Source organism: Onthophagus taurus, chromosome 11 (genome assembly GCF_036711975.1).
Source record: "Onthophagus taurus isolate NC chromosome 11, IU_Otau_3.0, whole genome shotgun sequence".
NCBI classification, from domain to species: Eukaryota; Metazoa; Arthropoda; class Insecta; order Coleoptera; family Scarabaeidae; genus Onthophagus; species Onthophagus taurus.
The window spans coordinates 15,726,807-15,751,981 of NC_091976.1; the positions used below are offsets into that span (position 1 = coordinate 15,726,807).

Genomic DNA, 25,175 nt, shown 5'->3' on the forward strand with positions numbered 1-25,175 from the left:
TTATCGATCTTTGTTTCATCGCGATTAGACATATCGAGTTTTGTTTAACCAGCCAAGTTACCAAAGAATTTTAAGTTGCAAATCTAAATAGGATTTAAGGATTAGTTTAGTCTCGGTATACCAGAACGTACACACAGTTATGAAGTATAAAAATCAGGAGGTAACTCAAAGAAAAATGAAACTTGATTTATCGATTTTTACATATTATGATGTTTCCATAAGAATTTCATTTATTTCATTAATATTTACTGAACTAAAACTTTGTATACTTTGTAAACTTGTAAACTAATTGTATTTAGAATAAACCGACTTAATTTTTTTATCCACCTGTTTGCACCGCTTGGTTACATCATGTAACAAGCGGTGCTAGCTAACAAAAATATTTTCAATATTCTTTAACGTTGAAATTCGATTTTGACAACCATTATTAATTTTTGAGAAAAAATCTAGGATATATATCACGTAATTAGAGATTAATGCATATTGAACACAACATTAAGAATTCGTTAAAAATAATATTCAAATTCTAGGAATATTATTATGTAAAATATGTGATATTTCAATAAATATGTATATTATGTAAATCGCGTAACCACAAATGGTTATTATCTAAATATATAAACAGTTTCTTTTTGTATACATTTGTGCTTTAACTGATTTTAATCATAAATGATTTAAATCTTGCTTAATTATTATAATCATGAAACATTCAGATATAAATTCAAATATAAAATTTCAATAAAATCACGAAACCTGAAAGTAAACTTTTTCAGAATACGTACAGAATACGTAAAAGAAACTTAATCTTTATTATGTGGATGTTATGTCAATTTTGTCAGTCTATCAGTACCATATAAAATGCGAAAAACATTTCACAGTTGAGTTCATTGAGTTCATTCATTCAACTCCATATACATTAGCAGATATGGACCGCAACTCCCCAGAATTTTCCGAGAGCAACAATGTATTGTGTTTACCATTAATCTTAAAAGTAGTAATCAGTATGTAGGATATAATTTTATCATATAAGTAATGCGGAAACTCATACAAAACAATTTTGTCGTGAAGAATTCTATGTCACGCGATATTCAACCTTCTAGTTCTTGCTACTGCATGTTCAGATACTATATGTAAATCGTAAGCACGCGTATTCAACCCTTAGATTTTAGCGATAATTACAAGATTGTCAGATTACGTCAGCGTAGTTGAAAATAAACGACACCAAAACATCGAATTGTTGCGTTTGCAGTTGCTAAGTCAAAAAATATCTGTTGTTGTAAAGTAACCTCATGGTTGAATAAGTTTCCTGTAGAAAAAATCGAACATGCCCATCGAACCACAGGCGTTCATTAAAATTCTTATCAGTTACGTGCATCTTAGGTTTCACAAATATTGCAGAAACTCTATGTCGAAAAAGCAATAACCAATTGCTGAAAATTGCTAAAATGGCAGATTCTTAAAAATAAATTTAACAAGGAAAAATAGGGAAGAAAAATATCGTTTGGGAGACAAAATTAAAAAGAATGGCTCGTGATTGATTAGTTGGGCTCTCTGCCTGAGTGTTTATAAGACCCGACGAATTTTGAAATTCATTTAGTTAGATTAATGTCAATATGGTATCTGTGGATCTGTATTAATTAAAAATATTAATCTTTGAGTTTTATTTTTAAGAATCGAAGATTAAACATACTATATGTAAAATGTAATCATACTATCGTTAACCGATAATTAATCATAAGTTTTTTATGCTCTGGCAACTTTTTCTAACTGCTTGAAACCTGATATTGTTACCCTAATAACAGAAAAGAATACTAAATTTGATGGTTATAGTAATTCTCAATCAGTTATTATGATGTTGCTCTCTCATGGATAGATATCAGTTCTTATAGCTCTTATTAGATAATTATGGGTAGACATAGTTGTACCACCACTGACACAGTATTTAGATATAGATAAATTTTCGTTAAATTACTTGCACTTTTACTATCCTCGTGATAAACTATCCAAAGATGGTTAGTAACTACAATGAAAAGAACATACTTATTCCATTCCAAATAGGATCTACAATGATTTTTTCGCATTAATATTAAAACAATGTTGAAATGTACGGGTAACAAGCCTGGCTAGATCTTCATGTATACATTCCCAAGCAAAAATGAGCTTAATTGATCAATAGTAAATGTGTGAAGACTTCGGACAGGTTACAGCTATTTATTAAACACAGAAGAGGACATCACGCAAGCTTAGATTGTCTTCTATTCCGTCATAATGTGTATATGGCCATGATATAACTCACTCATAGAAGAATCCAATCTATAGTACCGTCGTTTAGAAAAAATCGCGATTAAAGTGAGGTTGAAATCTTGTCGCACTCTTCATGAAAAATATTTAGTCATCAGTCTACAGCTCGGAAGATCGTCCATGTTTCGTCATCAACTAAGGAATGTTGTAATAGGTTCATTATTACAAAACTCTATGGGGTGAGTAACGTATACTCAACACTCCATACTTGTAATGCTCTTTGATGACGCATGGATTCTTAATTTATACCGAAACTTTAAGTACACGAAATGAACCTTTTCAATAAAAATTGGTACATTGATACGAAATTTATATAGTATGCAATACAGAAAGTATTAAAAAATTTTTTTATTTGAATTTCAAAGGATTTTTTTTGTTTCAATCGGAAGAAAAATCGGCAAGGTGAATGAAGAAAATCTCATCACTGTTTTGCTACAATGCTGATAGATTATTGGATCATTATTGGCATATCTCATAAATCTATAGGTAATAATTTTTAAAGACCTAATGTATCATCGAACTATAACTCTCAAATGGCATTATGCCACAAACATTATCAAAGATTGTTGTTTTTCAACAAATGTACTTTTTCTTGGTGTTGTATAACGGACCCGCTCTCCTACATCTAAAATCATTTTTGAACTCAAACACCACATTTATTATTCAACCGTTGGAGTAGGAAACAATTTTAACCACAAAACGAAGATATCGATCAAAAGCTTAGAGGAAGTAATAGTAACGTAGAATACACAATATGTGTGTAGAAATTCCGGTTTTGTTTCTTTATGGATTCATTTTATTTCGATTAATACATAGATAAATATTAGAGTAGTTATCTTTAATAAAAAATGAGCGAATATTTTGGTATTAGAAATTGTGTTCTTTCTTCTACTAGGGTTTAAAAAATACTGAATCATAGCAAATTCCATCCTTAACATGATTTCATGCATCAGAAAAAACAATGGCAACAAATTTAATAATCCATTTGATAGACTCACAATACAGATTCGTATTTTTTGCAAATTAATGTTCTTCGACGACCACAAACCATGACGGGTGACAACATAAATTATTGCAAGGTGGGAAATCCACACTGGTTATGTAAAATTTAACATCAACGTTTGTTTATCTTTGGTGCGGCATCATACACGACAAACTTTAACACTTTATAACATGTACTAGTAATTTAAGCGGATGTTGCACTCTTTAAGTACTTGAAAACATTTAAATTTAAGATAGTGGTTGTTCAACACAACGATAACATGAAAAATGTTAAAACATGATTTTAGATGACCAAGAAAAGTGTATATCGGCTTTTTTGTTGAAAAGATTAGGTGCGACATTTGTGAAAATATAGCTGTTACAACTTCCACATAATATGTCGACTAAAAAATATACCTACAAAAATATATTAGATTAAAATAACATATTAACAAATCACTGTGAAAATCGACAGAGTTTCAATCTTGCTATCGTCTGATTCTCCTAGCTTTACTGTCATCTATCAAACGACACAAGTAGAATGCATCAATTCATAACAATTGTTTCAAGGACTCTCGAAGTGATTATAGCATTGTTTGATGATTGGCTAAATTGCCCGAAAGGAGCATATGAAAACCAGAAAGAAAAAATGTGGTCACGATTCGAGATGTTTTATGGTCCTAGTATAGAATTAATAGCTGCGTAAAGATAAAATAATTATATCTACTATTATTAGAACCACGAAGTTTACAAAGTGTGCATATTATTTCAGTTGATGTTAAAAGCATTTCTGGTTTTTCAAAAATCACTATTTAGTTCTAAATTCCTGCAATAATTTCTTGAAACATATTTTATCAGCAACAATAATAAATTTTATATGTATATGACTTTTTTGTATTCTACTCACAATCAGTTGATAGAAACTACACTAGTGAGTAACAAATTAGTCTTTCTTGAAAAAGCAGCATCTTAAAAATTTCTTAATGTATGATTAGGGAAGTATCAAAATTTTCAGTGTAATCTTCCCGATAATCAACTTCCGCAATAAATCTTATAGCCTTCTCTGCACCAAGCTAGGACGTCACAACTAATTGAGGAAATGAAGGCTTGACCCAATTTTTTTTAATCAGACACAGCTTGACACTAGCAATTTATTTACAGTCTCGTTATTTCTGTCAGTCATCAGCAACATATCATGTCTAATTATCACCCGTGCATGCTAGAAAATCATGAAAAAGAACAAAAAAGTTTATTAAATAGTCTACTTTCTCAATTCACCTGTTTGTTATCCACCCGACATGTATAAACTAATCGTCTATAATATAAGCTATAATCAAACTGGCTCACAAATAGCATGAGACTCGACGTGATCAGTAACCTAGATGTATATCACTCTTTCAAATACCTTAAATAAGATTGAAGAAACACTGACATCTTTAATCCTTACAACCGATTTAATTATTGCGTTTATGAAGAACTACCCCTCAAAAAATCTGGAAAAAAATATAAGTCGAGATCCAGCTATAATAGCAACGTTGTCAAGAGTATCACAGAGAGGCTTATGTTACGTCTTAATTATATTAGAGGAAACACGTATAAGTATAGTATTTTATATAGTTGTGGTTGTTGTATCACTCAACTGTCATTTGTTAAGTGATAGAAATTCAGTACACTACGTGATTAACGAAATGCGTCGATATATGCTTGATGAACAGTGAGCAATATTGAAAACTTATGCAAGCCATTCGATAGAAATGAAGCACCATCTAACAATAGTGTAAGGAAGTTGAAGAAGAAAGATCGTTTTCCTGGCATGTTAATAGACCTTTAGCATCACCCCGCAGCTTGTTCGGTAGAAAAAATTGCTGCTGCAGCTTAGCTGGAAGTATACATCAATATCCGAGCATCTCCATCCGACATCATACATAAGAATTTAACATCAGCGAAGATACTTCTTATTCTTGTCACAAACCGTTATCAGTTCTTGACCTCCCTTAGTTTCTGGACCCAAACATATCACTAGCGTCGCTCCCCGTCTTGTCCCCCATCTTGCTCTCGGCCTTTCCCTAAATCTCGCATCGTGCAGTTTCCTATTAAGCAGTTGCTTCGGTATCCTTGAATTCTCAGGAGTTTAGGTCTCATAGCTGTGTCATTACAGGCTTTAAAATTATTTTATAGATCCGGAACTTGTATATTCTGAAGAATGTATATTCTTAGAGATGATTAAATACTGTTGCAGAGTAAACTTTCTTGGCCAGCAGTACTCTTCATCGTATAGCTCCAGCTCCATTCTACAAGATATATGACTTACGAGACCACCTCTACGTCATCCTCTGTGTCACCACCCACATCTTTGCCTCACCTACCTTGCATCATTATTTGCTCGGGCTTCCGGAGTTCCCCAGATTGGAGGTAAGAGTCAGAATTAAGTAGGAGAGAAGATCTACAAATTCCAATTAATTCAAGAATTGAATGAGCGTCTTTACTAAAATTGCTTCTTTATTCACCAAGTTGCTACCAATACTAATAATTGGCTGCGTGATGTGGAACATGGTTCAAAGGTGTCATAAGAAGGCGTCCTTTGAAATGTGCAAAAACTCGCAATGGCACTGCAATGACACGCAATGAAAACTTGGCAATGCTACAATCGATGTTTTGATCTCTATTTTTGAAACTGACATTAGCCGAAATAGTAACTCCAACTAGTTGTTTAGAAGCTGCGATTTGATTGCAATGGATTATTATCGATGTGGAGTGTCCATTGAACTGGTCTTTGGTGAAATAGAGGCTGTAACGATTAAAAAGATTTGAATCAACACTTCTACTATTTGTTAACGTAAAAAATAAATTGAGGTCATGCAGGATTGCATCATTTTTACTCATAGATGTTATATTTACAATTATTAAATGCAATAATGTCGATCAGTCGCCGCCACCAACCTTTTAGATGATCCAAGTTCGCAGAGTGAAGCAACAGCAGAAAGATTATTGTTGATAATTGACAAGACAATTGATGTTGATTATATATCTTGAAAAAGATACAACGTTTCTTATAAGAGGACGTTTACCCTCAATTCGTCAAGATCGCTTGTGGGCGAGGCGCTGGATTTGAAACATCAACAGGAAATCGTCAGCTTTGGAGGATTCTAGAGCCTCCCCGCAAGCGACCTCGGGGATTTAAGGCGAAATCGATCCTTATATATCTTGGCAAAGATACAAAGTCTCTTATAAGAAGACTTTTATTCTCAAACCGCCGAGGTCGCTTGCGGGCGAGGCGCTAGAATTCTCCAAATCCGATGATCTCGTGCTAAACGTACCAAATGCAGCACCTCGCCCGCAAGTGATCTCGGCGATTTGGGATAAAATCGTTCCTTACATATCTTGGATATCTAAGGATACAAGTCTCTTATAAGAAAACACTTACCCTCAATCCGCTGAGGTCGATTATGGGCGACACGCTGGATTTGCTACATCAAAACGAAATCGTCAATTTTAGAGTTTCCTTCCTTCAACCCCAAAGGTTTTCCAATGTATTCACTCGAATGTAGATTCAAACAAAGAATCCAATAGATTTAATCACACCCACGTTTCCGATGACATCAAAAAGTTCGGAAACAGGTTAAATATTAGCAATAAAATTAGCAGCAATCGAATATACAGGTGCTCATTATGTATGAAATATAGTATATATCTTGGTAGGTATCAACTTTATAAAAAAACATTTTATACAAAAGTTGTTTAATATTTTATTTGCCATAATAAGACTGCATTCAATTGTTTTTAATTCAGAAAACAAATGAGTAACGAATAATACTTAAATTTTTTTAAATGGCATGTTTGCTTTCGTTAGGCTCATTTGATAGAGATTACTTTTCTTTTTATGATGGCGTAAAATTTTTGTACCCTTAAATCAGAAAATTTTTGATTAAAATGTAAAAATTGTTTATTAATAAAAATTGATCAATACCATTAATCTATACAGGGTGAGTCAGATAGAATGGGAAATCCGAATACCGGAGATACTAGACACCAAAATATGATGATTTAACGTAACATCTCTTATACAAATGTCAGTGGTTTTCGAGGCATAGGGTGTTGAAAGTTAAATTCTTATTTCGAAATTTCTTGATAATTTTGAATGTTTTTGTACTATTACCATAAAATTTGGTAGTTTTATGTTTTCGAGCATGAGAAATACGAATTTGAAACTTGTTTTGTTATTGCTCGTAGAGGGCGCTAGATACACGCTGCTCGTTTGATAAATCAAATCATAAGTTTTTTTGCTAGACAGCTACGACCAATAAGAGCTGGAAATCACAAAGAGCATTCAATTTTATATAAAAAAGGTACTCTTATTGAGATTGTCTAAGTCTATCGGTTTTCGAATTATTTACTTTTAAATATATAAATATATTTTTTCTTCTAAAATATTTATTTTTTAACATAAGCAAAGTTGGGTTATTTTTCCGCTTATGTTTCGACAATTGCCTGTTAATTGTCAACATTGATTTAATTTCCGTCTGCAATAATCATTTTTTTCTATATTCCATACAGAATGGGCCCCCTGTATTGATAACTCTTTAAAACGATATTAATTAAATGATATGACCCTAAATATTTGATAATTAAATTATTTTGAAGGATATATTAGAAAACAATGAAAAAGAGGACAGCGGCTTGGTGTATCGTGATTATGAACAAAATAGAACGGAAGAATACAACGTAAAATGATAATAACTCGTATTATTATTATTTTTCGACCAATATCCTCAAATAAATTTTTCAAAAACTTAGATAAACAAAAAAAATTATTTAATCAATAAATACTAGTGATTCTAAATTAAAAATGTTATTCGCACTATTTCAACTTGATGACGTTGATGCGATTTTTAGCATTTCTTTATAAATCCTAAAAGAAACCTTAATAGTTAAAACCTTGGAAAATATCATCTTAAAACGAAATAAACGATGAAATAATGATTATAAAAACTCTACTTATCTTCGGAAGTGTCATTATGTTAATTCAATTTTAATTTCATATCTTCTAAAACTTTTCATCTTATCATATTTAAATCGTCAAATTGTTGTTATAGAAAAAAATTGTGTTTGTTTGCAAGAAATTAAATTGTTATTTAACATTTTTATGGAAATTTTTGTCATAAATCTCTTAAAAAACCTTGATATTTTTAAAAGTCACTTTCGGAATTCTCATCTAAGAAAAACCAATCAAATAGTATTTTCGAAAACAAACAATTCTCCTCTTTTATCATAGATCATTAACTTAATTTATTCTCGATTCCGTTCTTTTTTTTATCTTTTTACATTCGTTTTTTTAACCTCTCATTTCAGGTTGTTGAACGTAATGATACCAACTTAGATCGTCCAAATTGGATCTTCAGAGAACCAACAGTAGACGTTTTTACAAATGTCCAGCCACAACCAAGTCGTCATTCAACGCGTAGCGCAAAAAAGATGATTTTCGACGGCGATTTTCATATGGAATTTTGCGATAATCTCAAGCAACTTCTTCAAGCTTATTTTCGCGATTACAACTTTGAGCTTTTGGATCGTCCTTGGAGGGCATTCAGTAGCAGTTGGCAACCAGATCACATCGCCAGGAACATGGGAATAAACTCTTCGTATGTTCACGGTGATTTCTGTTACGTTTTGTTGCGTTTAAGTCGATTGAGAGACACCGTTAAGCTGTCGCCGCTTCCTTTCGATGTGAATTTAGACGATTTGGTCGCTAGAGAAGTAGATAAAATCGTTGTTGGAGATACAGAAAGCGTTTGGAAATTTATTAAGAAATTCGGATCGCATTATATTAATTCGTATGTTACTGGAAATTCTTTATATCAGGTGAGTTAAAGCTTAAAGTTTTATATTTAAAATTTTTTTTTTGATTGGGTTTAATAGATTTGTTGATCTGAGTTGTTAAAGTGAACTGAAACAATTCAAGGATGAATGATTTAGTTCAATTAGGTTTCGTTTAGTGACTTTAGATGAAAATGTTTTGTTCAAATGAAAAATTTCTTTATGTAATCGATTTTAACCAATTCAAAACATTTTATGGTGAATTAACTACAATGGGTGTTTTTAAAACTAATTTTCCGGGTGATTTCAATCTTGCGAGTTTTTTTTAATTTGCCATAAATCTTTAGCTGTTATAAATCTTGTATTTTTAATCGTCAATTTGACAATTAAGCGATAAATTTTACAACGGATTCTTGCTTCCGGTACACCTACACACGTTTTAAGCACATAAATAACGTTACTCTTGAATGAATTTAGTCAGTTTAGAAGGTTTTTTATATTATTACTTTGTTAGTTTTTCTTCATTTTTCGTTTTTTTATCAGAAAGTTTACATTTCCACTCCCCTAACTTTTAACTTTACCCTCATTACCGTTTCTAGTATAACTTGAAAGATAACCGTGTTCTCTTCGCGTCCCTTTTTAAAACATTTTCCGGGTTTATTTTTATGTAAACTAAACGTGAAAATTATGTGTCTCGTTAGCCTCCGCTTTACGTTTGATCTGAAAACGTACTTTGTTTCAGGAAAACATGCGGAAACTCGACGAATTTAAATGTTTCATTTAAAAATGTTTGACGTGAAACATTTTGATATTAAAAGAGCAAAAAATATGAAAATATTGTAAAGGATAGATTTTTAAAGAAAAAAGTCTTGGACACTTTTATTAAATCATAAATCACCGATCTGTTCCGAAAATGTTAAAGCACCAAGTTTTTTTTAATATAATCAATTTCTCGTCCCTGTTTGGAATGAAAAATGAGTCTAAAGCTTTTAAAGTCACTAAATTCGTTGAAGGGGAACGTTATTTATGTACTTAAAATGTGTGTATGTGTATCGAAAGCACAAGTTCGTTCCAATTTCTGCAATAAAAACAAGAAAATGTTTATATTAATTTGAAATAGAAGACCAAAAAAAACTTGAAAAAATGCCAACCCTTTTTGGCGTTTAAATGTTTTTATTAGAGGGTTGTTTTAGGTTGCGTTCTTGTTGTTCAACCCTCCTATTGTGGTTCGGAATCTTTTTAAAATTCAACCCGCGTCAAAGCTATTTGTTCGTTTAAACGACGTGAAGGGGTAAAAGTAAATAAAATAAAAAATATATATTCAAGGGTTACACAATAAAATGGAAATTAGTTTCGAAAAGAATCAACCACCTGTTGTATTCAAAATACATGGTGTTTGAAATGTATTGTGGTAAACGAATGTTGCATATAGAAAACCTCATTTTAAAACAAATTGAAAGAACTTTTTTTAACTGTTAACAATATTTAAAATATGCTATTGTACATAACATGTGACAAAAAAGAATATCAAAATCAATTAAAGATAATTAAAAACTTAAATGTTGTACCAAAAAGACCAAGCTCCTATTAATTGAAGCGCCGACTTTTTAATATTTAAGGAGGGGCTGAACTTTTTCAAATGGTACACCTTATTATGTTATTATGTTCTGGGTATTTGGAATTAGAATGAACTACGAAAGCAGATAGTGCGAGATGTAGGTTTATGAAACAAGTACTGGGGAGATGTACTTGTCCCCCCAATATCTGTTGTCTCTGTATCTGTTGGCATTTTCCCCAACAGCTTTTCTTTACATCATCTAGAAACAGATCATCACTTAGATAACTTTTCGTTCTTAACGAGGAGATCGCGTATTCTTGAAGGACTTAATTAAAAATGATCTTCATTTCAAAGAATAGAAAATAGAAATACGTAGGTTTTTCTCATTCCCATTTTTTTGGACATTTTTGCAGACTGAATAGTTAAGCACACTTTTGACAGAAATATTAAATAAATTATTGCGCCAAAGAGATGTACGATTGTCTGGATTTTAGTGGGATTAGTTCTGGCTACTACAAACACTCTTTTTAGTGGCATCTAATCAGAAAACTCCAGTGGATGGTGTAACATACCGAATAATTAGTTAATAATTTAGTTGGATATTGTATTGATACACAGCGGTAGATCAGTAATTTATATCTGATGTTTACATTCCGCCTTTGAATAACTCAACTTAACGAGGGAATAATTCCTCCTTTGTGTCGCATAATGGTGAGGTTACTTTCTAATGTGCTAGCACCAAACGAGATAATGTACTAAAATGTAGTGAAGTAAAAGTGTGTGTTGAAGATAGTACATCTGTAAACCGATTATGTGAAGTTTGTGGAATAACAAATAATCGAGTTATCTCGTAACGTAAATCTAATTCCGAATATGCTGTGAAGTAGTTTGCTAATGAGTATTTAAGTACATCGGGTTCCGGACCTGCATGAGCCTAGTGTCAGAAAGTGGTGCAATAATGTGCAAACGGATTGTCAACAACAAACTTATGTTTTAAATGTATCCCAGCAATCAATACAACGAATTGGTAGTGATAGTTGATTATGGTATTTTCGTAAGATGCGGAGATATATCAGTTAAATGTTAATAACTCTACAATGGCGATGAAGCCACTAATAATGAAACTAATAATACATAAACTAAGAAAAATTTTATCATTTACATACGTTAGAATACTGCAAAATCACTATTACCATTTATTACAATGACATAATAAGCATTTCCTCAGACATCGGTACTTTGATGTGATGATGCTGATGGTATGCATTAACATAAAATTTTAACACCGAAAAATGATATACAGCACCTCCCAATACATTATTATTATGATAAGAGAACTTGGTCCACCACATAAATTTTATCTGACATTTTAAAGGATGTTGCAATTTGAATTGTGCGCTATTGTTTTGTGCAAATAATAGCTTTGAAATATGACAGCTGCCATCTGCGATTGTTCCAATTATTAATTCGACGCTGCCAAGTCAAAATTGCAAAAATGTCAGAAAAGGTCACTTTTTACTTAGCTACACCGTTAAAACAGGATATTTAAATCTGCACCCAATAGTTAAAGCGACATAATCGCTACAATATTAGTTTAAAGATTACGTGATGAAAGTTTTTGTGTTTCCTAACAAATCAAGTATATGTCGTTTTGGCTTGGCAGCATCAAAATATAGATCGTAACACAAAGGAACAACGCGTTATCATTGTGAAAAGCCGTTCCAAAAATGGAAAAAGTTAGTTCGCGGAATTTTCGGTTATGACAGTACATCAAATATGTCAACGATTCGACGAATAATCAATAAATTTGAAGAAAATGAGTCGACTATGTACAAAAAGTTAATTTTGACGAAGGACCTCCATCTTCATCCCTAGAAGGTTCAGCTGACTCAAGAGCTCAAACCAACAGAAAAATGAGGTGAATACCGATTTTTCGCAAAAAGTCATATTCACCGAGAATTCTTTAATTGGAATTTATCAATTTTTTTTTAAATGAGGGAAGCAATGCTGTATCGGCTGTGCGCTTTACATCAACATGATAACTGTGTTCTTGTAGCTTCATCTGAACGTTATGAATCTAAAAAACAATGCATTTATTGGAAGAACGATTTACGGACCGAATTATCTCCTGAAATAGCTATGTGGTCTTAAATTTCTGAGTTTATGAAATCTCACGTCTATGTCGATACGCCACGGACTATTCCAGAACTCAAGGATGCTATCATCAATTTCATTAAAAGCGTAAGGGTCTGTGTTCAGAACAGTCGGAGTCATTTGCCGATTATTTTATTCCATACATAATCGGAAGCATTTTATACATGCATTTTGTATCAAAATTTGATTGAATTCCTTTTGTAGAACACATTTCGCAGCGAGCTTAACACTGACGCTGCAATTGAATCTCCTTCGCTTTTTTGACACATACGTAGTGTCTATTTCTTTGGACTACTGTATTCACTAATCCTTGGGCAAGCTTTCTACGATATTCGATAAGTGATATTTTAAGTGGTATTAACAAAAGTGATATCCATAAGTGCCTACCACAACCGGTGCCACCACTTGCGAGACCTCTTAGACACACTGTAGTATGATTGTAGTTGGGCGGCGAGATCTACACCCCCCATATTGGCATTGAAATTAATTATTACTGCAGGACATCGAACTTCTTGGCTTGTTCTATCTTTAGATTTTCTCTTCACACTTGTTGTCTCGTTACCATGATAATTAGAAGCTAAGAAAATGGATTTGTTATCCATCTACTTGTAACAACTTATGATTGTGTTTGATTTTCTATATATAAATTCTCCTCTTGCCATCTTATTTTTTCCCAAGTCTTTTAAGACCTCCCTTTCTATCTTCTCTTATCGTTCCACATGATAAAATTTTTTCTGTTTTTAATTATTCAAGAAGACGAAATGAAGATTCAACAAGAAACAGAATTCTATTTTTTTCGAATTCAGTTTTTGCTAAATCTAAAACAATACGTTCTCCTAAATCGTAACTTTTGTAATCCTGATACCACTTATCATTTTTCCCTTGATATACTTGAAATTTTAGGGTATACCACTTTTTATCAGCCAAACACCAAATTTGATAGCCTCATTTCATTGGTATTTTAGGATTGTATTGTAAGTTTATTCCCAGAAATAGTTTCAATTCTACTTCTGATAAATCAAGTGACTGGATATTCTGAACTGCATATAACTTTGATAAAAATATCTGTCACTGTATGACAATCCCAAAAATGATCTTCTACCACACCAGTTGGTTACCAATAATCTGGTATATTGGTTGTATGATCACAGTCCTTCCATACACGATTATCATTTTCTATATTCATGTTTGCGTCTAGTTGAGTACCATCTTCAATGTCTGGAGAAACAGTAGATTGGTTTCGCATTGTACTAATATCGTCTACTGATAAAAAAGTGGGATTAAAATATTTTTATATTCACTAAAAATATAAGTAAATCGTACTTCAGTCATTGGGTAATTGCTATGCGTAGTTTTCATTTAGTTTTTCATTAGTACACCTCTTTTATAAATATCTCTTGCTAAAAATATACCATTTTTAGAAATATGCTAACGTATAGAGCAATACTTTACCGTAATTATTTTCAATTATCTTAAATAGCACTTATACAAATACAAAGTAACCACTGCATATAACAAACCTACGTTCACTATACCACTACAAATATTTTAACTAATGTTGTGTTATTTCGAACTACCACCCTAAATTTTACTAAAACCTAAATTTTTATAATGTAAAAATGTTTCTTACAAATGCCTTTGGCACATTCAAGCAATATAACAACGTTAGTAAACGTTCTTAATGAATTTCAAAATGGTTAAATTTTCCAATCATAAATATCTACCATAATAAATAGCAAGAAGAAGCATATTTATTTAAAGCTGAACCTGATTACACTCTCAAAGATCTCGAAGCCATTGATTTTCACAAATAATTGCTAGATGTATAGTCACTTCATTTCTTGAAAATTAGTGGTAAATAGTTGGGCTAATTTCGTTTCTCAGTTTTTTAAGGAATTTGGACCACTATTACTTTATTTATTAGATTTTCGGAATGTAAAACTATTTTGACTATTGCTTAGTATTTTCTAATAGTATTATTTTTCTTTTTGGCCAAAAATGATAGATCTTACAGTATTTCGATTCACACATGTGTAGTAATGTGCACGTTGCGTTGGCATTTAATTCCTCTATCTAACAATGAGAAACTGCCCCGTATTCAAATCCACGCATACGTAGATAAGTGCGCATCTCGATGTGACGTCACTTCCGATACTTTTAAATTTCGCGCCATACAAGGAAACGCAAGGAGGCGCACTCCCGCGCTTGAGACTGTATTATTACCCTACTACTTTAAAACTATCCTCAGTTTAACATCCGATTATACTAAAATAACAGAAATTACGAAATATAGCGTAATTTCTATCAAATACTTACATTAACAAATTAATTTCTTCCGCATTAATTTTAACTAATTGATGATATGTATGGATCAGATGTGTACGGTAAAGTATTCAAAACATCTTGATTAGTAGAAAGTTCCAACAATTTCGTACGTTTTTCAAACAATACATTTTAAAATCTTTGATTTTGATTTCTTGTGCATCGTTTGAAACTTAATGCAACAAATCGCATATTGCTTTTACCATGAATAAATATTTTCTATACAGCAGGGAGCATGTTGTACCAAATATATTTCTATACCCTCTACAGCTTTTCCACTCGCTAAAGTTTTAATGATACAAAATCTACCAATTACTTCCTCGTCTACCTCTGTAATATCTCTTCTACAAGAAAGATTAGAAAATAATTTTTTAGCCGCGCTTCCATAATTGGTTTCCGTTTCCTTGTTATAATTTATCAGCAATTAAATCTAATTAATCTCTAAATTGGCTTTCTACTTTTTTCCTCTTTTTCTCTATTTTATATAATGTGTTAGTATTTGTAGCTAGACATCTCGTTTTTTCCGCAGTTTTTTTGGAAATTATAGAAATTGGTACAGAATCGAGTCAAAGAAGGTGATTATTGGTTGATTAATAAGGTTGATTATTTGTTCTATTTTGTATGGTAAAATCTGTTTCTACAAGAATAAATTTAATTCATCCGTTGATTTTGTTTTCAGTGGTCTTAGTGTGGCCAAGTGAGCTTTATAACATTATATTCGCACTTATTGATCTAACAGTTATGGATAGACCATCTCTACAATGGCCCTATTTTACCGCTTGGACTTGATAATAGCTATTTAGGTAATAATTTTCGTCCTAGTCACACAACATATGACTGTAACAGATCATATTGATATCTAGATGCACTACATTCTCCATTACAGATAACGATTTTTATTTGTTTAACGAATTTGTAATATTTTGATTTTATTTTGAACATTCAGTTGTTGCATGGTTCAATTTTATATATTTTCAATAATATTTGCATCCCTAACCTGGCCATATTCCCACAATCCTTGCAAAATTTGGCAGGTTCTCCTCTTTAGTTTGCAGTAGGCTAATAGAATTTCGCCTTTTTTTTCTTTAATTTGCAACACAATGGAAAACAATAGAAACGTTCTTCAGGCAATAATCTGCTTACCATGAGCAACTGTGCTTAGTTCTAAGAAGAAAGTATATTGCTTTCCTTTTCCAAATATCTCTTCCATATACTCGTTGTCCCCAACTAAAAATTCCATTACTCTATACGTACTTTTTGTCAATTTTCTTATATGCGTTCTCTCCTCCACTTCTACCTTCCTCCTTTACAGATCTCCATTATTTTGAATATCAAACTTCCCTTTTTTTGATGTTGCCGCCACAACTATGTTATCCACGTAAGCTGACACATGGACCTTTCTTGTTTAACTCCACGACCCTCTTCGACATCCAAAAAATATTGCTTTGGTCTTCCCTAACTGCCCATAAATCTCCTTCCATCTTATCTCCTCCTACAACTTCTCTCTGCGCACCGTGTTAAACGGTGCGTTCGAATCAATAAAAAAAACTTTCCTGCGTTCGAACTCAACTTCTTTTTTACCAAATATTTCAACACATGCATATTAAACATTCCTACACAACACCATTGCATCAATCTTCTTCCAGCGTCCCTCAAATCGTCTTTTTCCTCATTCTCCACTATAATTCTTCGCCAATTCTCCACGTTTTCCTTGTAAGATGTTATTTCTAATTCCGATTTATCCCTTATGTACTTCTTTTCGTCAAATTTACCTCTACGGGTTAGTGAATGTATTTCACAGATTCCCTTGCCCTAAACTTGTTTGAATAATCATCTACCTGTTCCTTATTGCTATTCAACGTTTTTCATCCCTTTTATATATCCAGTATAACAGGTTTCTTTCTTATATACTTTATCTTATGACTTCCACCATCAATATTAAGGATTATATTCAATTGCTAGATCTTCATTTCTTACCACTCACATATTCTTCTTATTCTCACCCATTAACACCACGGTCTCTTCTTTTTTCTTATCACAACATTGACAATACATGACCAAACTGTTGTCCTTTATACCACTTCTTAACCCAGCTCAATAATTCCTCTCAATCTCTTCTGTCAATTTTAAAAATTATGAATCTTTTAACTTATCTTGCCAAATTTGTTTCATTTTGACCTGCTTCCTCAGCACTCTCCATACATCAAGTACAATAAAATTAGTTTGTGATTCAACCATATTGGCTCTCTCATATTAATTACCTCTTCTGCACCATCTCCACATTTGAACTAAGTTTTGCATCTTATTTTATACAATTTTTGAAACATCCTATAGATTTCTTTTTGCGCATTATTTTTTTTTAATTAAAAACAACTGTTAATTGACAAAATTAACCTCAATATGTATTATCTTAATAAAAAGATTTTCAAAGTCACCAAAAATAAATAACACAAGATAACCCCAAGTTTGATAACAACAAAGTTTATTAATTGAATTAATCTTTTAAAAACGAATCATAGTTTTACTTTATTTTGTTCTAATAAGATTGTATCAATGTTGAATCTTGATAACATTTAGATGACTTCGAGAAGAAAAACGACTACATACAGTATTAAACGAGTTAAATTAAGCATTGAAATGTCGAATCTATTGAATCCTAGGCACGAATTCTATGTTTTCTGTGTTTTAGTTTTAGTTTTGAACTGTACTGCACGGAAACACACGTTTCGACGACCATAATTTTTGTTTTAAACCCATTTAGATAATCTACAAATTGATTTATTAACGTTAAACATGTGCGCGGTGCTTTGTTTTGGAGCATTCTAAATAGATTTATTAGTTTTCGAAAACAAACATTATTAGTTGAGAGAATAGAACAGGTCTTTATGCAATTAATGTAATTAATTAAATAAATCATGTTTATTTGTGGTTTTTAAGATTTAATTGTTAAGCGTGATTTAGAGGGTATTTGATGGATTAATTTTTAAATATTTTTTGTATCTTGATTTCTTGTATTTTTATTATCGAGCGTGATTTTAAATCCGGTGAATGGATTAATTCCAAGGCCAAAAAAAAATGAAATTCCATGATCATTTCATGGATATAGGGATCGAATTAAAAGCATACCTTTACGTTTGAATAGCCGGCAAAATTTTCATGCGAAATTGTTTACAAACGAAAAGCTCGAATTCTACCCTCTTTCAGATGTCGTAATTGCAAAAAACAGCCCCCTTTCTGTATGTTACCATTCTCGGTATTTTGTACGGTAATTTTATTCTCTCTTTGTGATACAATTTCAAAGAAATGTTGTTTAAAACTTGTTTAAAAAAATTGTCACCTTAATCTTTCGTTCGCACTATTCATAAAGTTTTTTTTCTTTCTTGAAAGTTTTTTATAGTCTTTTTTAGCCGTCGGCGTCGGTGGGTTTCTCGACGAGAGAAATTTCCGATTTTCTCTGTTCGCTTGGAAACCTTCGCCTCTTCGGCCTTGTTATCGGATCATTGAATTTTACCATTTCGTCGACGAATTGTCCTTTTTCTTTTTTTTTACTTCGTTCTTCTTGCGGAGGAGTTCGGGCGGCCGCCTCCTTTTGTAAAATCTTGTACCGTTATTAAATAGAATACGCGTCGCTGCCTTTGAGGACGAGTTCTTGGATATTTCAGTTTTATCGCTGAAAATGTCAGATGGAACGACGGTTTCCCCTTTTCCCCTTTTACAATAACGAAAATTGCTAACAGAAACCTACAATTTCCCTGTTTACTCGAAAAAGTGTGTTACATTGTAAAAGTGCTTTTTTAATTTAAATGCAATAATTTCAGATTGATTCAAATGGTTGTTTTAAAACTCCTTTTTTAATTAAATGGGCTAATTATTGTTGATGATAACTTGATTACATGTTATTGTTGTTTAAATGAACGCTTTAGCACAAAAGCAAAACCTAATTTAGTTCCGTTTAACCAATTTCGTCCCTAATTCACCACCGTAATTCATCTCGCCTGTGTGTATTTCACTCTTGATTCCCATAATTGGTTCGTTTGCGATCGTTTCGAGCACCCGTTCAGCTCGATTATTTTATGTATTAAGGTACGTTAGCTGCGAAACATGTTTTAACCGGAAACTAATCCGAGCCCTTTGAATTTTGTATCGATATAGTTAGTAGTTTTAGACAACATCGTCTAAAACCCAGGGAGAATGGGCTTCGAAAATAGACGAAAGCTTTAACAGGAACGTTTAAAGTTTGATAAGCGCGACGAAAACTGCATTTTATATTTAGTTTAGTAAATAGCGCGAGTGAAAACTTAAAACGTTATAAATTTTTAAATGTCTCAAATTGCGTACTTTAAAGATGGACATAAAAAATAAATGTACAGTAAGTGGAAATTTTTAATCTTCTTTGTTTTCCAAAAATTATTTCATAATGGGATATACATTAATAAGTTACAATATTCTACCACAAAGCTTTCAGATACACTATTAGGAAGTATAGGAATATTTTGTTGTTGAACTAAAATATTATAAAACTTTGGGTAATCATTTTGAAATTATTTTTGTGTCTAAAGGAACGATTTATCTTAGTGTAAAATCTTACCTAATGTTATGCATAAATATCCCTATAGATATCTATGTATCATGAATATGTTTCTTATATACAATTTGTTATCACAATTGAAGAACCAATAAAACATGAAGAAATGTATGGAAATAGAGGAATTGCAAACGAGGCATGATGACTGATATCTACATAAAAGCAGTATTTTACTAGACAGGGATGGTAAGACCCGTGCGACGATAGCAACAAACCTCCCAGCAACAAACTTTTACCCGTAATTTCCTATCTACTTTCTTAGCTGATATCTTCCTTATAATTAGGGATAGCGAAAAACTAAATGCACCACTTGAAAGCTTGAATCTTTCTCTATCTAAAACCGGGTTTTCGTCTGCCGATAAGTTGATATTAAGATCAATAAAAAATGAAGAACACCGCGCTGTACTTAAAATAGCTCAAAATTACCAAAGTTCAAGGCCTTGTGCAATTGTTATGAAACCGAATTTTAAAAAACTGTTATCACAGTCAGAAAAGGCGCTCCTTCAGCTATCTTAATCCGGGTTTTCGTCGGTCAATATCTATCGGCGTCATGCTTAAATCACCCTTAATGTCCATCCCTACACGCAGAAACGCTTAAATACTCTTCCTCTAAACAACTTTCTTATTTGATAGGGAGAAAACTCTAGAACCATATCTATCTTATCGGAAATTTTCTGCTCTTTCTAGTGGTGTATAACACGCGACGATCACGCGCTTGCACACGTACATTTTTGGCCAAAAACTGCTACATTCACACGTTTTAGCCATTCTTAAACCCTGTTCGGGTCGATAACTTTCTTATATGAGCAGGAGAAAACTCTAGAACTATATCTATCTTATCGGAAATTTCCTGCTCTTTCTAGTGGTGTATAACACGCGACGATCACGCGCTTGCACAAGTACATTTTTGACCAAAAACTGCTACATTAATACGTTTTAGCGATTTTTAAACCTTGTTCGGGTCGATAACTTTCTTATATGAGCAGGAGAAAACTCTAGAACCATATCTATCTTATCGGAAATTTTCTGCTCTTTCTAGTGGTGTATAACACGCGACGATCACGCGCTTGCACAAGTACATTTTTGGCCAAAAACTGCTACATTCATACGTTTTAGCGATTTTTAAACCTTGTTCGAGTCGATAACTTTCTTATATGAGCAGGAGAAAACTCTAGAACCATATCTATCTTATCGGAAATTTCCTGCTCTTTCTAGTGATGTATAATACGCGGCGATCACGCGCTTGCACACGTACATTTTTGGCCAAAAACTGCTAAATTCACACGTTTTAACCATTCTTAAACCCTGTTCGGGGCGATAACTTTCTTATATGAGCAGGAGAAAACTCTAGAACCATATCTATCTTATCGGAAATTTCCTGCTCTTTCTAGTGATGTATAACACGCGTCGATCACGCGCTTGCACACGTACATTTTTGGCCAAAAACTGCTAAATTCACACGTTTTAGCCATTCTTAAACCCTGTTGGGGTCGATAACTTTCTTATATGAGCAGGAGAAAACTCTAGAACCATATCTATCTTATCGGAAATTTTCTGCTCTTTCTAGTGATGTATAACACGCGACGATCGCGCGCTTGCACAAACACGTTTTGCGCCAAAAACTACTAACGTTGTGGATTTTTTTGTTTCTAGTTAACTCCCATTTGTGACAGAGTCTGTCACGATGACCTGAGTGAAAATCATTATAAACGATTTATGGAAAAATCCCTGAAATCGATCTAAAGATTTAACTTTTGTGCAATTTTTTGGTATAGATTTCAAAATTGTTCTCCCAACGAAGACTGTACTAACTCAAATTTTGAACTTTGGAGATAAATCAAGTAAAACTAAAAACCAAAAATAAAAAAAAATTAAAATAATAAAAAAAACCAAAAATAATAACCAAAAATTTGAGTTAGTACAGTCTTCGTTGGAAGCGTCGACTTATCAATAAGGTCAAATAGTTGCATTACCATAACTAAATCGTTTCTAAAAACGAAAAAATAATTTACCCGTTAAACGGTTTAACGAGTTATGACGCAATCGATATTTTTTCAAATGGCAATCCCCCATTTTTATTACGGAATACAAAAGAAGATTTTTTCTGAATCTAGTACATTCAATATTAATATTGGTTACATAAGAAAATTTTCGAGAAAAATTAGTTTAAACTTTAATTATTTCAAATTTATATAAATGATAAAAATAGCAGTAGCCATGAGTAACTATGGTAACCAATTATTTTAAACAATTCCCTGAGTGTCAAAAACTGATTTAGTAGCTTCTTGAGGTGTGGTGGCGCGTCGTCTTGTTGGAATAACTGCCGTTGGAATTGAGTTGGGTCAAAATTAGCGGGATGGAAGGAATAGCACAGTTTTTAAAAATTTAAACATGTCTTTCCAGTTAAGGTTTCCTCAAGCTTTTGTGGATATTGGGTGTGCGCATTTTAAAGTCTACGGTAAAGTAACTAAATTTAAAGTCTACTAGTATGTTTACTAGTAACTCTACTAGTATGAGATTTAATCACAAAGTCTCCTGATTTTTCAGCATATAATACGGTGGTGAGGGAAAAAAGTAGAGTTGCCATTTAAAAAAATAAACTTTTTGAGATACGGAAATTTGACGCACATTTCTGACCATCCTGTATAACTTTAATTAATAATTGTTGTTAAATTAAAGTGTATAATTGTTATTAAAAGACACCATTAGAAAGAGCAGAAAATTTTCAATAAGATAGATATGGTTCTAGAGTTTTTTCCTGCTCATATAAGAAAGTTATCGATCCGAACAGGGTTTAAGAATGGTTAAAACGTGTGAATTTAGCAGTTTTTGGCCAAAAATGTACGTGTGCAAGCGCGTGATCGCCGCGTATTATACATCACTAGAAAGAGCAGAAAATTTCCGATAAGATAGATATGGTTCTAGAGTTTTCTCCTGCTCATATAAGAAAGTTATCGACCCGAACAAGGTTTAAAAATCGCTAAAACGTATTAATGTAGCAGTTTTTGGTCAAAAATGTACTTGTGCAAGCGCGTGATCGCCGCGTATTATACACCACTAGAAAGAGCAGGAAATTTCCGATAAGATAGATATAGTTCTAGAGTTTTCTCCTGCTCATATAAGAAAGTTATCGACCCGAACAGGGTTTAAGAATGGCTAAAACGTGTGAATTTAGCAGTTTTTGGCCAAAAATGTACGTGTGCAAGCGCGTGATCGTCGCGTGTTATACACCACTAGAAAGAGCAGAAAATTTCCGATAAGATAGATATGGTTCTAGAGTTTTCTCCCTATCAAATAAGAAAGTTGTTTAGAGGAAGAGTATTTAAGCGTTTCTGCGTGTAGGGATGGACATTAAGGGTGATTTAAGCATGACGCCGATAGATATTGACCGACGAAAACCCGGATTAAGATAGCTGAAGGAGCGCCTTTTCTGACTGTGATAACAGTTTTTTAAAATTCGGTTTCATAACAATTGCACAAGGCCTTGAACTTTGGTAATTTTGAGCTATTTTAAGTACAGCGCGGTGTTCTTCATTTTTTATTGATCTTAATATCAACTTATCGGCAGACGAAAACCCGGTTTTAGATAGAGAAAGATTCAAGCTTTCAAGTGGTGCATTTAGTTTTTCGCTATCCCTAATTATAAGAAAGATATTAGCTAAGACAGTAGATAGGAAATTACGGGTAAAAGTTTGTTGCTGGGAGGTTTGTTGCTATCGTCGCACGGGTGATGGTAAGATAATCCCAAATACAAAGGAGAACCTAGACAAGTGGGAAGAATACATCTAGGTACTCTTTGAAGATGAGAGACAACAGGAACCACTCGACGAAAAAGTAAAGACTAAGGACTCACTCTGAATACTAAGAAGACCAAATTTATGATTATGTCAATGATACAAGAACAACTGCGGATTAATGGAGAGGGTCTGCAAGTACAAGTACTTACGAACAATAATTACACAGCTCTACAACAAAAAAAATTTTTTTGTTGCCCTGGATATCTTTGCAAATTTTTATGTTTTCAAGTGCTCTTTCAAGCACTGAATGTGCTCTTGTTTTTAGTGTCTTTTTCTTGACAAACTAATAAGTCTACTATTGGAAGTGAATGGGAGGGTGAAACATCTACGCCGAAGTTATTTTCTCAAAATGAACTCAGCGATTTAATACGTGATCTCAATTTATCAAAACACAGATCAGAACTGTTAGCCTCAAGATTGAAAGAATAAAATTTATTGTCTCCAACAGTAACAATTACAACATACGAGAATATGTTGTAATTCTCGCAACATAGAACGCGAGGAAGTGAGTTATTACAATTTTTTAGTGAAAATGAAGGACTGGTGTACTGTAATGATATCGCGAAGCTGCTTCTACACATGGGTTTAAAAGAATACAAACCTACTGAATGGCGCTTTTTTATTGACAGTTGTAAAAGAAGTTTTAAATGCGTCTTACTGCACAATGGAAATAAATTTGCCCATTCAACAAAACTCAAAGAAGAATATGAAAATGTAAAATTAGTTTTCGAAAAAATTAAGTACTCGGAGCATCAATGGCCGATCTGTGTGGATTTGAAAATGGTTAATTTTTTACTTGGTCAACAAAGTGGATATACGAAATACCCTTGCTTCATTTGTATGTGGGATAGTAGAGCAAAGCAACTTCATTGGGAAGAAGATGTTTGGTCTGTAAGAAATTCTTTAACAGTCGGTAAAGCCAATGTAATAAGGGAGCCGTTGGTGAGCAGAGACAAAATCATACTTCCACCATTACACATTAAGTTAGGAATGATAAAGCAATTTGTAAAAGCGTTGGATAAGGAAGGATATTGTTTTAATTACATTTGTAGAAAATTTCCGAAGCTTAGTATGGAAAAGTTGAAAGGTGGAATATTTGATGGTCCTCAAATACGGCAATTGATGAAAGACACAGATTATTAAAGTTATGACTGTTTCTGAAAGTGAAGCTTGGAAAGGTTTTGTGTTGGTAGTCGAAAATTTCAAATATGAGTATCAAGTTACACTATCCCGCAATCATCTGGATAAATTTCCGGATAATTTAGGAAATTATATTGAGGAACAGGGAGAGCGGTTCCACCGGGATCTAAAAGTGATGGAGGAAAAGTATCAGGGTCGATGGGATTGTCACATGATGGCAGATTACTGCTGGTCTTTAAAAAGAGATTGTCCCCTGAAACATTATAAAAGAACAGCTTATAAAAGGTGTTTTATGGAAATATAACATATGTTTTCGACATTTTCCTCTCTATTTACTTCAATGTATCCTAATTTTTCAAAACAAAACTGACATTACAAATATATCTGTTATTTTGTTTCTTGTTTTCGATTTTTGTAATGTAAAATAATAATAAAAAAATAATAAAGATTTAAAAAAAAACGAAAGCAAATCTTACAAAATAATTGATAGTTTCATGAATTGTGAGCATAAATATATCCAAAA

At 32.6% G+C, this 25,175-nt stretch overlaps 1 protein-coding gene across 3 annotated transcripts in view; it reads left to right on the forward strand.

Annotated features, from left to right (window-relative positions):
* Nucleotides 1–25,175, forward strand: part of LOC111416190 (membrane-attack complex domain containing protein torso-like) — a 125,767-nt gene that overhangs the window by 74,086 nt on the left and 26,506 nt on the right. For all 3 annotated transcript variants that reach the window (XM_023048151.2, XM_071200687.1, XM_023048152.2), the window contains exon 3: nt 8,632–9,141. In XM_023048151.2, coding sequence (XP_022903919.1) covers nt 8,632–9,141 — 510 coding nt within the window. The remainder of the gene's footprint in view (nt 1–8,631; nt 9,142–25,175) is intronic.